Source organism: Spermophilus citellus (genome assembly GCF_964194105.1).
Source record: "Spermophilus citellus genome assembly, chromosome: 5".
NCBI classification, from domain to species: domain Eukaryota; kingdom Metazoa; phylum Chordata; class Mammalia; order Rodentia; family Sciuridae; genus Spermophilus; species Spermophilus citellus.
In genome coordinates, this window is record NC_138186.1 from 92,647,348 (window position 1) to 92,663,000 (window position 15,653).

The 15,653-nt window shown below is 38.7% G+C and overlaps 1 protein-coding gene across 4 annotated transcripts in view; it reads right to left on the minus strand.

The window, feature by feature from the left end:
• The window catches only part of UBE3D (ubiquitin protein ligase E3D), a 152,195-nt gene that overhangs the window by 62,437 nt on the left and 74,105 nt on the right, over positions 1-15,653 (minus strand). For all 4 annotated transcript variants that reach the window (XM_081293634.1, XM_081293636.1, XM_081293633.1 and 1 more), the window contains one exon: positions 14,168-14,306. In XM_081293634.1, coding sequence (XP_081149760.1) covers positions 14,168-14,306 — 139 coding nt within the window. The remainder of the gene's footprint in view (positions 1-14,167; positions 14,307-15,653) is intronic.

Here is a 15,653-nt window from a genome sequence, read left to right on the forward strand (position 1 = left end):
TTTAAAATCCTTCCCTATACTTCGTGCTCTCATCTGCTTGGACTCACTCCCAGCATTTTAAAATTTAGGCTGTGTTTAATCTTTTTGGTAGCTATTCCAAATCCTCCTCTTACATCTCTCTGAATCAATCTTATCTGTCTCCACACTTTTTCTTTCTCTGCCTTTACTCTACATGAAGCCTGCTCCTGAGGTGGGGCAAAAGGGAAGGAACTGAACAGCAGAACTTGCTGATTTTTTTTTTTTCTATTTACCCACAGCTATTTGAAGTTTTAGCATGATTTTCCTATGGAGTAATGCTAAAAGTATGGTTTTATGTAGAATATTCATAGTTGGAAAGTTGCTTTTTGTTGATTTTAGTTTGGGAAATTGATTACTACATAGCTGCCACCTGGAAATGTGGCATTTTTAGATTCTAGGGGAGGTACTGCAGGATAAAGCGAGAGAGAAACACGAATTTTCAATTAATAAAAAAAAAAAAGGTCTGTTAAAGGAGCAAAGCAGGGCGCTAGCTATTTTCAAAAATGTGGCAATGGGGGGGGTAGACAATTTTACCCAGAATCAAATTTAATCTGTCACTTCCCTTTTGATTTTTGCTACCTGATGAAGTGTGGTTCTTTTATTTTGTTTTCGAGGTAAAGTATACAAAATGGTTTATAAAACTGACAAAAAGCAGCATCTTCATAGTCCCATCCTCTAGGCCTCTAATATTAACATTATGAAATGGCAGTAATGAGGTCCAGAAAGACAAAGCTGAATAAACTTCTATATACAAAGCAAGTTTGGCTTATATAGATTTTATAAAGCACCCAAATACTAAATGTGTAAGTTATGTTCTAGATTCCATCACTGGGTTAAATAAACAAACAAACAAGAAAAACAAACAAAACCAGTGAATGGTGAGCCATTTCTAAGGTCTTTAAACACAATTTCCTTTTCAATTCACGAAATTCTAAAAGGCAAATAAAAACAAAGCCACAATCCATTTACCTCTAGAGAGAATTCCAAGTCATAGCTACACTCAAAAAACAAGTTAAGCATTTCCAAGTACTAGAAACACACAGTGGAGAGGCAGGAGGAGCCAAGGGCCTGCCTGACGGAGCTGAGGTCAAGGCTAGGCTCTGGGGGTGGCGGGAATGGCTGGACCCACACTGAAGTTCATGAAAAATGCTTCTAAATACTACTGAGGGTTACGACTTATCTGGGGTATTATGACTAGAAAAATGGGAAGGGACAGACTCAACCTTTTGCTGGTCCAGGCATGGATCTATAGCCAGCTCCAATATCACATAAAGATGTACCACTATTGACTTTATGCTGAATTATAGGCTTAGGAAGGTACAGGAAGTGGCTATAAAACTGTCAGGAGCAGGGGCAAATTGTGGGAGAGAGTTGCAAACAGAAAGAGAACTTAAGGTGAACTTGCAAACTAAAATTCTAAAATACATGAAGGAATCTAACTGTAGTCAGTCAGCTACAAAATGAATAAGTAGATTAAGCAACTCCAGACAAAATTAAAAACACAGAAAAATTAAAAGACTTAAAATCAGATATATTTAATATCCTCAGAAATATTTTTAAAATTTGATATCTTTGAAATGAAAAAAAAAATCTATTGAAATAAAACTCAATGATGGGGATAAAAACTAGAATGGGTGAACAGCAAGATTTAGTACTTAGGAATTTGTACTGGAATTTGTCCTGAATGCAGCTCTGAGATACAAATGTGTTTGTGTGTGTATATGTCTGTTTGTATGTAAGTTATAAATTATAAACATGTACCTAAACACACACACACACACACACACACAACAGTTAAGAGGCAAGAAGAAGAGACTGAAAAGACTCTACTATATGTCTAACAGGAGTTCAAAAGAAGGAAACGAGGGCAGGTGCAGATAATTGAAACCATATGGAAAGCTGACAACTTTTCAGAACTAACTAAAGACAGGAGTCCTCAGATAAAGTATTCTCAGAGTACTAAGTAGAACAAAATCTACTCTTGGACATCACTCTAAAACTAGAGTACAAAAAGCATGAAGATAAAATCTTACATGCCAGCAAGGAAAAAAAAAAGAGTTTATTACCAGAGGAACAAATAGACTTATAACAGCTGTCTTATCAACAAAATTAGATGCTAAAAGGTAATGAGGGACAGAACTCAAATGAAAAGGAGTTCCAGTATCTGTACCTTGCCTAGCCATCATTCAGGACTGAACAAAACCAAGATGTTTCCAAGCATACAAATGCTAAGAGAGTTTACCATTCAGACCATAAGTGAAGGCAAGATTAAAGGATGAAGGCTATAAAAGCCAAAATAAAACCATGAAGTCTGACCATTAGTATGTATAAGGTTATGAATACAAAAATATTTAAATGAGTAATCAATTTGTGGTTTTTCAAGTGAAACTAAAACAATAGACAATAGTAATGGGGAAATGTTTGGTGAGAGGACAAAATATGTCTATGAGGGAGTTTAGAAATTAAAAAGTTTCTGCCTGTTTCAAAAAGGCAAAGATACTGAAAAACTCTCTTTACCAGAAAACTTCATATTTGATATATAAGAAAACCAGAAGCTATTGCTTTCAACCCAGGAGAGAAGAAAGAAAGAAAGAAACAAAGAGAGAGAGAGAGAGAGAAAGAGAGGGAGGGAGGGACAGACGGAGGGAGGAAGGAAGGAAAAAAAAATCCTACCAAGACATGAAAGGAAAACAACATAAAATATGTTAACCAAAAAACATACATTCTATCCCATACTCCTCAAAGGTAGTAGACATAAATACAATATTAGTAATAACAATAAATATAAACAGATTTAACTCACCTATTTAAAATAAAAATATAAGAACCACATCTTCTGTTTAAAGTGCTCAGATTTTTGCTAAAAATACTACCAGATTTGGGAAACTTGATAAAAAAGCAGCTGATGGTTCAAAAAGACAATGTCTCAAATGTTTATTACTTTTACAAATGGTTTTTAAGCTGAAATTAAATAAGAAGGAGACTTAATAATTTAAGAAGAGCAGGAAGGGAGCCAGAAACATTGGGACTATGAAGAAATGTAACTTTATATGAATTGTTTCACTCGGCTCTAAAGCAACAAGATAAGGTCTAGTATCTGAACTAGACTCTGCTCTTTACTCCATTTTTGTCCATGCTGTATTATCACAGCTTCAGACAATATACCAGAGCCCCTTTAATGCTACAGATTAATCATGCTGTCTTGAATTACTGAAAAGTAACTGTGGATGCCAACTGCATGAAGCCCCTGGTTGAAGCTACAGAAATATTTCCCTGCAGCTTTGACATAATCACTTGTCTGTGACCGTCATTCCTGACATCTAACCACAAAGAAGTGATCTCCAAGGAAAGAAAACTGAATGATAGTTTTCATTGGCCTAACTTAATCCACAAGCTCTTAACACTGCTATGGCTCCTTCACCTACTGGAACACAGAATCAGTGGGTTTAAAGCCAAAGGAATGCAAACACTGACGTCTAGACAGGAAAGTGACATATGCCCAGTCACACTGGCTGTAGGTCTCTTGGCAGCCAAGACCAGAGCCCAGATGGCCTCCCACCTCCCCTGCAGGGTCTTCCCCCATTATATCACATTCCAGGTTTTCAAGAGCAAGGACCAAAGGGGCAATAAAATAGTCTTATTCCTGATCTTTATGATTCCTATTGCCTAGTTCCTGAATACCTCTTTTATTCTAAATCTACTCACTTTGCTGAAGTGATTAGTCATTACCAGGAGGGCTCAAGAGAGGTTCTCAGTTGCGGCTTAGAACAGGTTCACCTTCTAATCCATCATTCCCTTGAAAGCTGGCTTCCTTCCCAGGCTGTTTCCCCATCTAGCCAGAAAAGCTCCTGAGAACAATATAGCAGCTCCCTCCATGAACCAAGTGAGTTCAGTCATTTCAATCTTGATACCACTTTGTTTCTAAAAACAGAAACACGTCTTTAGCCACCTTTTCAAGGAAGTAAGATTCATCACCAGGAAGCCCCTCACTTGGACACAGCCATCCTCAGTGTGGGGTAGAATGAAATGCTCTGCTTACTAGCTCCAGGCAAGGGAAGAGCCTCATGTTTTAGAAAGCATTTTTTGGAGTAACCATAATAATAAATAAAATACAAATATAAAGCCAGTGGGTAATTATGGAGACATTTGTTTCAATGTGGATCAGGATCCAGAGTCAAAAAGAAAGGTGAAACCAGAAGTGGAAGAAGTCTAAGGGAGGGTAGAGAAGGAAGGAGAGAGATCAAGGGCTGTCAGAGCACATCCATTTTCTTCTTCCTCTTCTTCTCTGATAGGCAGCCCATGTGACAGTGTTCTGCTGCCTCCACAGGAGTGAATGGCATCTCATAGGCAGGAAGAGCTAAGGGCCAGATGACACCCTAACCCCAAATTCCTGACCCTTTTTTGTGGTTGTTAGGAAGATCTCATGGCATTGACTCCATTCTCTTGAAACACACAAAAAACAAAACAAAGCAGCAACAACTATGCATTCTGGCTCTATCTGCCCTCCAGTTCAACATTTTCAAGATGTTTACAAGAAATACGAATCTAGTCCTTTTACAAAAATTGAGTTGCAGAAAACTTGGAATGGATCCACCATTTGACCCAGCTATCTCACTCGTTGGTCTTTACCCAAAGGACTTAAAATCAGCATACTACAGTGACACAGCCACATCAATGTTTATAACAGCTCAATTCACAACAGCTAAACTATGGGACCAACCTAGATGCCCTTCAACAGATGAATAGATAAAGAAAATGTGGTACATATACACAATGGCTCAGCTTAAAGAAGAATAAAATTATGGCATTTGCCAGAAAATGGATAGAACTAGACAATATCACGCTAAGAGAAATAAGTCAATTCCAAAAAACCAAAAGCCAAATGTTTTCTCTGATAAGAAAATATTTTCTCTGATGCTGATTCATAATGGAGCGGGGGGGATAGGGAAGAATAAAGGAACTTTGGTTTGTGTAGAGGGGAGTGAGAGGAGGGGTGCGGCTGTGGGGATGGGAAGGACAGTAGAATGAGACAGACATTATTACCCTATATACATGTATGTTTACACTGCTGGAATGACTCTGCACCACATACAGCCAGAGGAATGAGAAGTTGTGCTCTATTTGTATACAATGTATTAAAATGCATTCTACTGTAAAATAAATTAATAAAAAAGAGAATTGAGTTGTATTATTCATATTATTCAAGCTGAGCAAATAAATCAGGAACAGCTAGGAATAGACAAAATGACTGTGTGTCTCTACTTTCAAAGGAACTTTTAAGACACATATATAATTTAAACCAACCCTCTAATTGCACAGATGAAAACTTGGATCTATAGAGGTTACCTGACTATATAGGTACCAAAAGACCAGTGGGTGTCAGATCTAAGATTAGACCTTGAGTGTCCTCCATCAGTGTGAATAACTGACCCACAGTGGACTTGCTGTGAGAAGGGAGAGAGCAACCAAGGTCATGCAACCCTGAAAGAAGGAAGACTTCCAGAGGCGGGGAAACAGGGACAATGGGTGTTCACAGATGAACTACAGAGATAACAAGCCCCTGAGTTCTTTCCAGAACCCGAGTATGGTAGAAGAAAACATGAAAAATAAAAAATACTAACTTTGTGACAGCGATTCAATATCAAGGACTGTGTAAAATGAAGATTAATAAGGAACATGAAGAAATGAGGAAAATAATTAAAATAATTAACAATATGTGAACTAGTGACAAGGTGTTTGGTATTATGAAAATAAATGTTTCCTTTCATTTTTTACTTTAGTGGGGGTATATATAAATATAATATGCTATTATCATGTAAGTGTTTCTTATAGTTTGGTTCTTAAAAACCTATTACCAGAAATACTATGGATGTTTGCTATCGTGCAGATTTCTGAACTCCATTCCAGAGTTACTGATTCAAAAATCTCCCAGCTGTCACTCAGAAATCTTAATTTAAAGCAAGATTTCCATGTACACTGACATGCAAGAACCATTATTGATGTCATAGCAAAATTAGAGAAACTCTATTTGTTGTGCAGTCCTCTCCAATCCATTTCATATTTATGGCTACTGGGGTACATAGGCCATGAGTGATCCCAAATAACAAACACTACCTGAAACCTGCCACGACTTGCCACCAGGTCTTCATTGCCAACACACCGTAACTGGTAGATAGACTGAACTGGATCAGGCTGTGGTTGACTCAACCTTAAGATTCTATATTTTTAAGCCAAAAGTAAAATAAATATTGTTTTGGTAATGAAAATACTACATTTTGTTTCATAAGATAGAACATAAGATAGAATATTGAGGATCAAGAAAAAAGTGAACTTATTTTTAAAAAAGGAGCCATAACTATGGACAGTGGATGATACTTCTTTCCTGCTTCCCTCAATAAGGCCAAGGCCAGAGTACCCCCCAGTCCCATCAGACTTCCCTTGTAAAGTGCTAGAGAAGGACAGTGTCCAGCTTTGCCTTGAATCCTTAGTGGGGACAGAAATGCCTGAGAAGTAGGGTATGAGGTGGAAATCTGGGCAGGGCAAGAAATCTCTTAAACAACAGGATAAGATAGTTACATGGGACAGCTAAATGTCCGCCTAACCTCCAGGCTCTCTATCTGACCTCTACTCTCCTCCCGCTCTGTAGAGTATAGCCAGACAGTAGAGTCCACTATGAAAGGAGTAGGAAGAAGTGACAATTCAGGCTGGAAAACTGTATTCAACCAAGAGTACCTGCTTATTTCCCCAACCCACAGAATGCCCTTCAGGGCAGAAAGGAATGAAGACAGCAACATATTTTCACACCCAAATTGCTGAGGCAATTCTCAGAAATCTGTTTTGAGGAGAGAGATTGAAAATAGAGCAGTAATCGCTACCTTTGAGACTGCATTCCCTAAATATAATAGCTAGCACTTGACTCCTGATTATTTTTTCCCACTGAGGACAAAGACTTATCAGGAAAAATAGAAGGTGAACACATCTGGGACAAGTATGCTAACACTACTCCCTTCCTGGATGCACACACATGTTACCAGAGCTGAGCAGATACTCTGGCCAGTGTCTGTCCATTTCCGTGCAGGTAGATCTGCCTCCTGATTACATCTGTGGCAGCCCCTGGTTGTCTGGAATTGTTACTTTAAATAATAAAGGCTATAATTTTCTCATAGCATGTAATTGTCAGATGAAGCCATTTAGTAGACAGAAAAAAAAGGGTGTAGAGATAAAAACTTCACTTCCTCTTTTCTTTAACTCATTGTTGTTATTCATCTATAAAGTTCCCAGGCCTCCTCTGCCTACCTACTATTTCTAGGAGCCTCTAGAAATATTTTACATATATACATACACACACATTATGTGCATGTATATATAATTATTTATTTTATTTAAAGTTTCTAAGTTTAAGCCAACAACTCCAGCTTCAATATCATCAAAGTTTTTCACCTGAGATGCTGAACAAATGGCAGAGTAACTAATCAAATTTTACATCTTACTTTGTTTTCTTCTTCCCTGGATTCAAATATTAATAGGTAGTGAAAAAATAACTGGATGGGAAAATTATTTGTAAAATGATTAATTTCTAAATAGCTGAAGAGTTTAATAAATGGTTTTTATATGATAGAAATCAGTAGATTCTTAAAGTTAGAAATTAAACTACATGAAAGTAACACAGTCAATCTCCTGCTCTAGAATAGTATAGGAGACTCATTTTCAAAAAGCTTCAAGTACTTCACTTTCTCCACTGAACACTGTATAGTTTCAAATCTGTTGAGCTGAAATATCCCTAGCCAACTCTAATTATCCAGTGCGATAAAAGTCTATAAAGTGTTTTGTTTCTTCTTTTCTACATATTTCCACCTTATTACTAAACCAGCCAGCATACACATAAAACTGTAATTTCACAAAGAAAAACTTACTTGCCAGGATCCACAAAGTTTGAGAATGTAACTCACACTGCTCCCAGTTTGAGGGTTGTGGTTCTCTAATGAATATTAAATAAGAGAGATACTGTTGCTGCCAGATGGTAAAAATAAGATGCATAAGACCCAGGACTGTCAAAGAGAACAATTTGGCAATTTTTTTTCTGATCATAAAATGGAATAAATAATATAGTCATAAGACTTGGGTTTAAAACATGGCCCTGCATGTTGGTAATTATATAAACTTGCCCATATATTTTTTTTAATCTTTAAACTGAGAGTTGAGGATATCTTTTGTGCAAACACTCAAAATTGCTATAGAATGCAAGAAATCTACTTAGGATTTTTTTTCTTTTAAGCTTAATTCCTGGACTTGATGTCCTTGAAAACTCCATCTACACCATTTGGATGGCTTAGAGCAGCTGTGCAGAGCTGAAGTTAATGAGGTAAGGCATGAGACTGAACACAAAAGGTTTCCTAAGCTTAGGCACCCAAGCTGTGGAATACTCCCAGGGAACACTCCCTCTGAATCTCTCAGTCAAGCATGGCTCCAAAAAAGAGTCCTCTTGAGCATTCTCAGTGGGGGAGTCAAGCTATAAATTAGGAGGGAGGTGGAGTTTAACCAGATGGGTCAAATTATTAGGAGAGCCTTTGCATGCTACTACCTAGCTACATAGTGTTTAGGATAGAGGAGAACCAGTTGAAATAGACCTGTGGGCAGATGCAGGGTGGGAAGGCAAAACCCATTCAGGCACTTTCTGGGCCTCTGGCCTGATTCTGTGTGTACCAAAAAAGAATGTCAAAGGGAGATCTCTTTCCTATTGTACCATTTGGACCAAAGTGGCCCTGACTAGTAACTAAAGAAGGAAATGGTATCCTCATGGCAATCAGCCCCGAAACTGCAGAAATGAGCAAGCCTGTCACCAAGAATGTACAGAAGAGTACTCTGTCTTGGTCACCCAAATCTTTATAGAGGTGGGTCAGAATACTGTCTCCCCATCTGAACAAAACATCAGTTCCATACAATTCCCCTAGAACAATTCTCCCTGATGCCAGGTACATTTGGGAAATAATATTTCCCATATCCCTCCAGCAATAGAGTCACACTGCCTTTAAGCACATGAAACACCCTAAAAAAATCTTATATTTTAAAAATTATAACTTCATTTAACCAAACTTATTAAAAGAAGCAGCATTATCCAGTGGTTAAGAATGGGAAATTCTAGAAGCAGGCTTTGTACCTCGTGTCCCTCCACCTACTAGCTCTGGTGAGCTTGGGCAAGTTTATCCTTTGGTTCAGTTTTATACATGTGAAATGAGAATAATAATATATCTTCTTTATGATGATGTCTTGAAAATGAAATGAGCTAATAAGTGAAAATCATAGAGAAAACTACCTAGAATACAAAAACGACTCCATAAATTTTAGCTATTCTAATTTCATTAGTCTGATGATTAATATCTATTTTTATAACAACTAATAACATCCTAAGTAACATGTGTCCCATGGAATAGAGAAGTGCTAGTACAGAAAGAAGATCTTATTTCAACCCCCAAAAAGAAGTTAGCACCCTCTGTATCATAAAAAGCACTACTGACAAATCAGTTTTAGTCTCTAATATCTATTTAACTTTCCTATGTATGTTTCCCTGTCAGTAGATTAGCTAGTCCTTCTAGCCCTAATAGGGTAGAATTCTAGGGGAAATGCAGTTACCATGATAACCAGCAGCTGTTGCCAGTCCTGGTTCCAACCTGATTTCTCTTAAAGTACTACCTTCTAGACAGAGGCCCCATCAGATTCAAAGCTGTCCTCAAAGCTTTGACTTCAGGTTAGGAACCAGAGCTGCCCATCAACATGGATATGGAAATGACCTTGTACTGCTTCACCCTAGAATTCTGAAGCATGCAGAGGGGAATAAACTAGTAACAGTAATGGTCATGCCAGCCTGCAAGCTGCCTACTCCAAAGAAGCCCTCTGCCCACTCCATGGAAGCCCTCTGATACCCCTCTGCCTTGGTTTCTGCCACCAAAGCTTGACCCATTTCTGCTGCTGTGATCTGCAATGCCCAAGGAGCGCTACATGCCAGGCACTCCACTGGTCTGACTTGCCAGATCTTTCTAAGGGCTAAACTTTTCTTTCTCATTTGTACAAAGCCCCAGGCTGCAATTTCAATGCCTATACCCACCTTTGCTCAAACTTATTGAAATATCTCAAATTTAGACCTTACCTTGAGTCTAGCCTTGTTCCAGCAGAGATAGGGCTGAAGCTTCTGTTCTTGAATTTATGCTACTCATGCCTCTGCTTCCCTCCAGCTCAGTCTTTTAGATTCCTAGGGTGCCCCATGGCCATGCCAATTTGCATCTATCTAGTCATCTAGTCCTCCAGCATTTATCAACTGCTCTCTACATACAGGCACTGCTCTGAGTTCTCTAGGTGCAATATTGAACAAAAATAGACACTCCCTGTTCTCATATAGACACACTTTAGTCATGGAAAAAGACAAATAAATGAATCCAATCATTTCAAATTATAAAACTACTAAGCAAAAAAAAAAAAAAAGGTGAAAGTTATAAAGTAATGGTGACGGGGAGAAAGGGATTCAGTGAAGAAGACAGGTTAGGCCTCTTGGGAGTGGAGACACCTGAGCTGAGACCTGAAGGACAATATGACGCCAGCCATGGTACAGAATAGTCTCCTCAGAGTGGAGCCAATAGCCAGTGCACAGATACTACAGCCAGAACCAGCCTGTGATAGAGAGGGGGACATAAGGCTAGTCAGTGTGACAGATCAGAGTAAAGGACAGGAAGAGAAAGTAAGAGGCTAGAAAGGGAGGCAGAGCCAGGTGGTGCCCATCCTCACAGGCCAACATAAAGAGTTTGTATTTTATTCTCATTGTAACAGAAAGCCATGGAAGAATAAGTATGACACGAGGAATGATAAGTCCATCCCTCTTCTTGAAGCTGCAACAACTACAGTACATATGCACTCAGCAATATGTCAGGGATTCTGAACCAAATCCTGCATTCTGTTTGCTGATAGTTACACAAGGGATACTACAGTGCTGTAACCGAGTAGAAGCTAAAATTATAATACTACCACCAAAAGCTATCCCTGTTGGCCTGAAAAATGTTATAGCGTAACTCAAGAAGGCAAAATTTCATATATGTTAATAGCTCTCATTAATAAGATAAACCCTTCCCCTTGGGATTTGGCAGTAATAACAACTCCAGCAGGAGTGGCATCCAAATCCTAAAATAACAGCTTTACAGAGAAAGTAGAATTGCTCACAGTGACTACCTCAGCCTGAAAAGTAAGAGAACTGGAAATGTAAAGATAGTATCTGTAACAAGTGTCATTCTACTACTTTACAGCTCTTGCCAAAATAGCTCTTAAAAAAAATGTACATGAAAGTGAGTTTCCAATTAAAAAAAATAAATCTCAAATATAGGCAAATAGTGTCCCCACTTCTTGCAATTATAATAAATGATTAAGTAGGTGTCACAAAGATGGAAAGGCAGAGCATCTCTTCCAAATCCCGAAAGACACCTTCCTCATTTTAACTGATCCTTTGTCTGGAGTGAAGACCTGCATAGGGAAGCTGACTCCTAGAGTGTCCCTGATAAAATACATCTATCCAGGGGTAAGAGCAGAGATGAAACTGTAGCAGACATTGCTCATAAGATTCTGCCAATTTTCTCTGTACTTCTCAAGCCAGTGTATGTGCTCCTGACAATAATATTCAGCAAACAGCCTAAACTCAGATGCAGTACAATCACCAAGAGAGGACAATGAGCAGTTAACATCCAGACTGCTTAGGAGCTCCTCTGATTAAAGATGCTGAGAGCATACTCATGCCACCAATGACAGGGGCTTTCATGCACCTGTGTTTACATGAGACTGGGAGGGCACTTACGGAGGACAAGACATTTTCTGTCTCGTGGAGAAGAAATACAGGTTAGCCCTCTTCTCAAATCCCTCAAACTTGGTTTAGATTACTCTTTTGCTTTTAGTATCTTTAACGCTTGTGTTGAGGTTACTCTGTAATAAAAGTACTCTCAATCTGTATCACACATGGACGACTACCTTATCTCCCCCAATATGCCATAAACTCCTCGAAGACAGAGTCATCTCTCTGTCTGCTCGCTTACCCCTGGTATAAAGTTTTCTAACAGTACATAAGAGAGACAGGGAAATAAAAAAATAAGTCTTCCAGCTTCACTCCCCAAAAATAACTACTGTTAAGTGTCTTGTAATTCCCTCCATTAAACTTTGTGGCCTTACATAAACTTTTGTGTTATGCACTATTTAATCCATGGAGTAAAACTTATAAGAAATGTGGATTGATATCACATAATTTTAAATCATTTCTAATTCAAGGAAGTATACAAATAAAGAATTATAAATTACCATAAAATAAGGGTACATATGTGGATGTACCCAGTAGATATATCCTGCCTCCATCCACCACTCACACCCCGTGCCCCCAGCTCCCAAGACTTTAGTAAGCACTGCAGTTGCGTGGCAGGTGGAGCAACCCTAGCACAGGCCTGGTGAGTTCAGTGCAGTCTCTAATCCACCAGGTATTCTGAGGTCAACTCACTCCATCCTTTTGGATATCATTTTCCTCTCCCCCACAACAAGAAGGTGTCCCTTCAGGTCCTTTTGATGAAGAGTCCAGGATTGAAGCTGATCGAGTAACACCAAATACAAATAGGCATGCTAAGGCCAAAGACGGAACTTTTTGTCAGGGCCCAAGCTGAGAAACAGGCAGAAAATCATAGAAACAACCAATGCAACAGATTTCTAAGGGATTGTGGGCATAAATTAAATTGAAGCAGCTATTTTTTAAATCAATTTCCTGAGATATAATTCCTAGAAAATCTTAGATGTCTCATTTGACCACATACTAGAGATACACCAAATAATATTTACTGCTCTTTAAGTTACCTTAGTATATGTCAGCAACTCTCCAGAAGCAGAACCATATTTATTCTTTCTCAGAAATGCTACAAAATTACATTTAAGAGGTTGTGAGGGGAAGGGGGGAAAAAAACAAGGGAGAGAATTAAATTACAGCAGATGGGATAGAGAGAGAAGATGGGAGGGGGGATAGTAGAGGATAGGAAAGGTAGCAGAATACAACAGTTACTAATATGGCATTATGTAAAAAGGTGGATGTGTAACCGATGTGATTCTGCAGTCTGTATACGGGGTAAAAAAGGGAGTTCATAACCCACTTGAATCTAAAGTATGAAATATGATATGTCAAGAGCTTTGTAATGTTTTGAACAACCAATAATAAAAAAAAAAAGAAATGCATGTGGCCTTCCTACAAGCATCTGAAGGCTTGTGATTACTTTTCCATTGTCATGAGTCACAGATGTGTTCAATTATACTCAGTATCTACAGGGCCACAAGTTAGGCCACTAGTTAACATCTTAATTTTATTTTATTTATTTATTTTTTGGTACTGGAGATTGAACCCAGGAATGCTTAACCACTGAGCCACATCACCATTTTCAGAAAGGGTTGCAGTAAATTGCTGAGGGCCTTTGCTAAGTTGCTGAGGCTGGCCCCAAACTTGAGATCCTACTGTTTCAGCCTCCCAAGATGCTTGGATCACAGGCATGTGCCTCTGTGCTGGCTGAACATCTTAATTCTCATTTGCCTTCTCACAGACAATTAGATGGCTATTAAGAAGAGAGTCTTCCTGCTGATCATCGTACTGGTAAATCTACATGCAGCACTGCATTGTACCAGGAGCACAGTTAAATATCCAGGGGAGTGGGAAGTGCTAAAATTAGGACAGAGGAGAGAGAGGGAAATGGGAGTAGGGAAGATACTATCCAGGTTAAAGATTTTGATTTTAGGCAGCTGACATCAGTAAAGCCAATAGTAACGGTTGAATATTCTTGCTCTAGGGCAAAGCATAGAGGAGGGAAGTGGCATCTGCAAGTGTTGTTGCCACATCTTCTTGTTTTTTTCTATAAGAGGCAATAAAAATGGAGGTTCAGAGAACAAGCCTTGGGTTCTGCCACTGCTAGGCAACTCCCTAATCAGTTCTGAGTCTCCATTTGTTCATTACTTAAAAATGAGGCACAGCAACACGTACATTATGTTATTATTACTACTATTTGAAAATATGAATTTTCTTGGGCTATCTCCTGTGAAGGATCCTTGAAAAAATAATTACAAGTTAAAATGAGAAATCACACTCTAGAGTATCCCTTACCTGAAATGAATTCATTTGGCGAAGGGATGGTGGCAGGATGGCATTACTCCTTGATAGTATCAACAGCAGCTCCAAACAGGTTGCAGCAGGCAGGGTTAATGAGTGGACACTGATGTCACTTTCCCAGGAGCTGGCAAGCCTGGAACACCAACACATTGACTTTGATAAATGCAATGTAATTATTTTTCAAATCTGACCTAGAAGAAGAAAACTTTCAGTTGTGGGAGAAAAAAATGCAATGTACAAAAATAAAATGTATTAAAATTTTACAAAGAAAATGTCCAAGACATTTTTATAATGTTGGTAGTACAAAGCAGATGGATTAGGCAATTCTCAGGCCACCATTTCTTACCCAATGCATAAGAGTCATAGCAAAAGCACTTATCTTTGTGGGATCTGTTGGCAGGGAGGTGGGGAATAATGGCTAACACATTGCGGTGATTCCTATGTTCTATATGCTCTGCTCTACGTGGAATATCTTGTTCACACCTCAACAACTTAAGCAAAGGAACCATTGTTATCCCCAATGTACAGATGTAGAAATGGTTTCTAAGCCAGACAGGCCTTTATGAAATACTAGTTCAGTGATTTTCAAACTTGTGAAAAGTAAAGAATCCTTTTGTTTAAAAAAAATAAAATCTTGTAACAGCTCCAACTTACAATACAAATAAAAGCAAAGCTGCTCTGTTTGAAGGGCAGCATTGGCAGCAGGCCTCTTTCATCTTCCAGAGTGGCCCTTGAAGCAGCTCTGTTCTATCCTGTGGAGCCCATTTGAAAATCCTTTCATTTGAGAGATCGGGAAATTGAGGTCAAGGGACTTGTCTGAGATGAGACAGAGGTGTAGAAAGTGATAAGGGTGGGCCTAGAATCCTGGTTTTCTCCTCCTTTCTTTTTACTAGTAAAAAGAAAAAATCAGGAAATAATGAGAAAATAACATAATAAGAATAATACAGCCAGGCACAATGGTGCACATTTGTAATCCCAGCAGCTCAGGAGGCTGAGACAGGAGAACCACAGGTTCATAGCCAGCCTCAGCAACATGGAGGCCCTCAGCAACTCAGTGAGACCCTGTCTCTAAATACAATACAAAATAGGGTTGGGGATGTGGCTCAGTGGTTGAATGTCCCTGAGTTCAATCCCCAGTATCTCCCCTCACCCAGCGAAACAGAATAATACAAGTAATAGGCTTTTTATTCTTCTACTTATCTATTTCTTGCCTGATCCCCTACTGAAGTATCTCCTACCACTTCCTAATTTTGAAGAGAAATATATAACCATATAATGTTTTATACTTATTTTATAAGGATGCATGTATTCTTTTGCCATCTCCATAAACTCATGTCTGTAAAGCTATCTTTGCCCAACCCAAATCAGTGGTGAGTAGTGGAGGTTTAAGGGGCATCAGTGATGAAGGCCATAATGGATTTTAGTGCTTTGTAGGAAGAGTCATGACAAACAGTACCAGTTCCATGCAGCCACAACACCA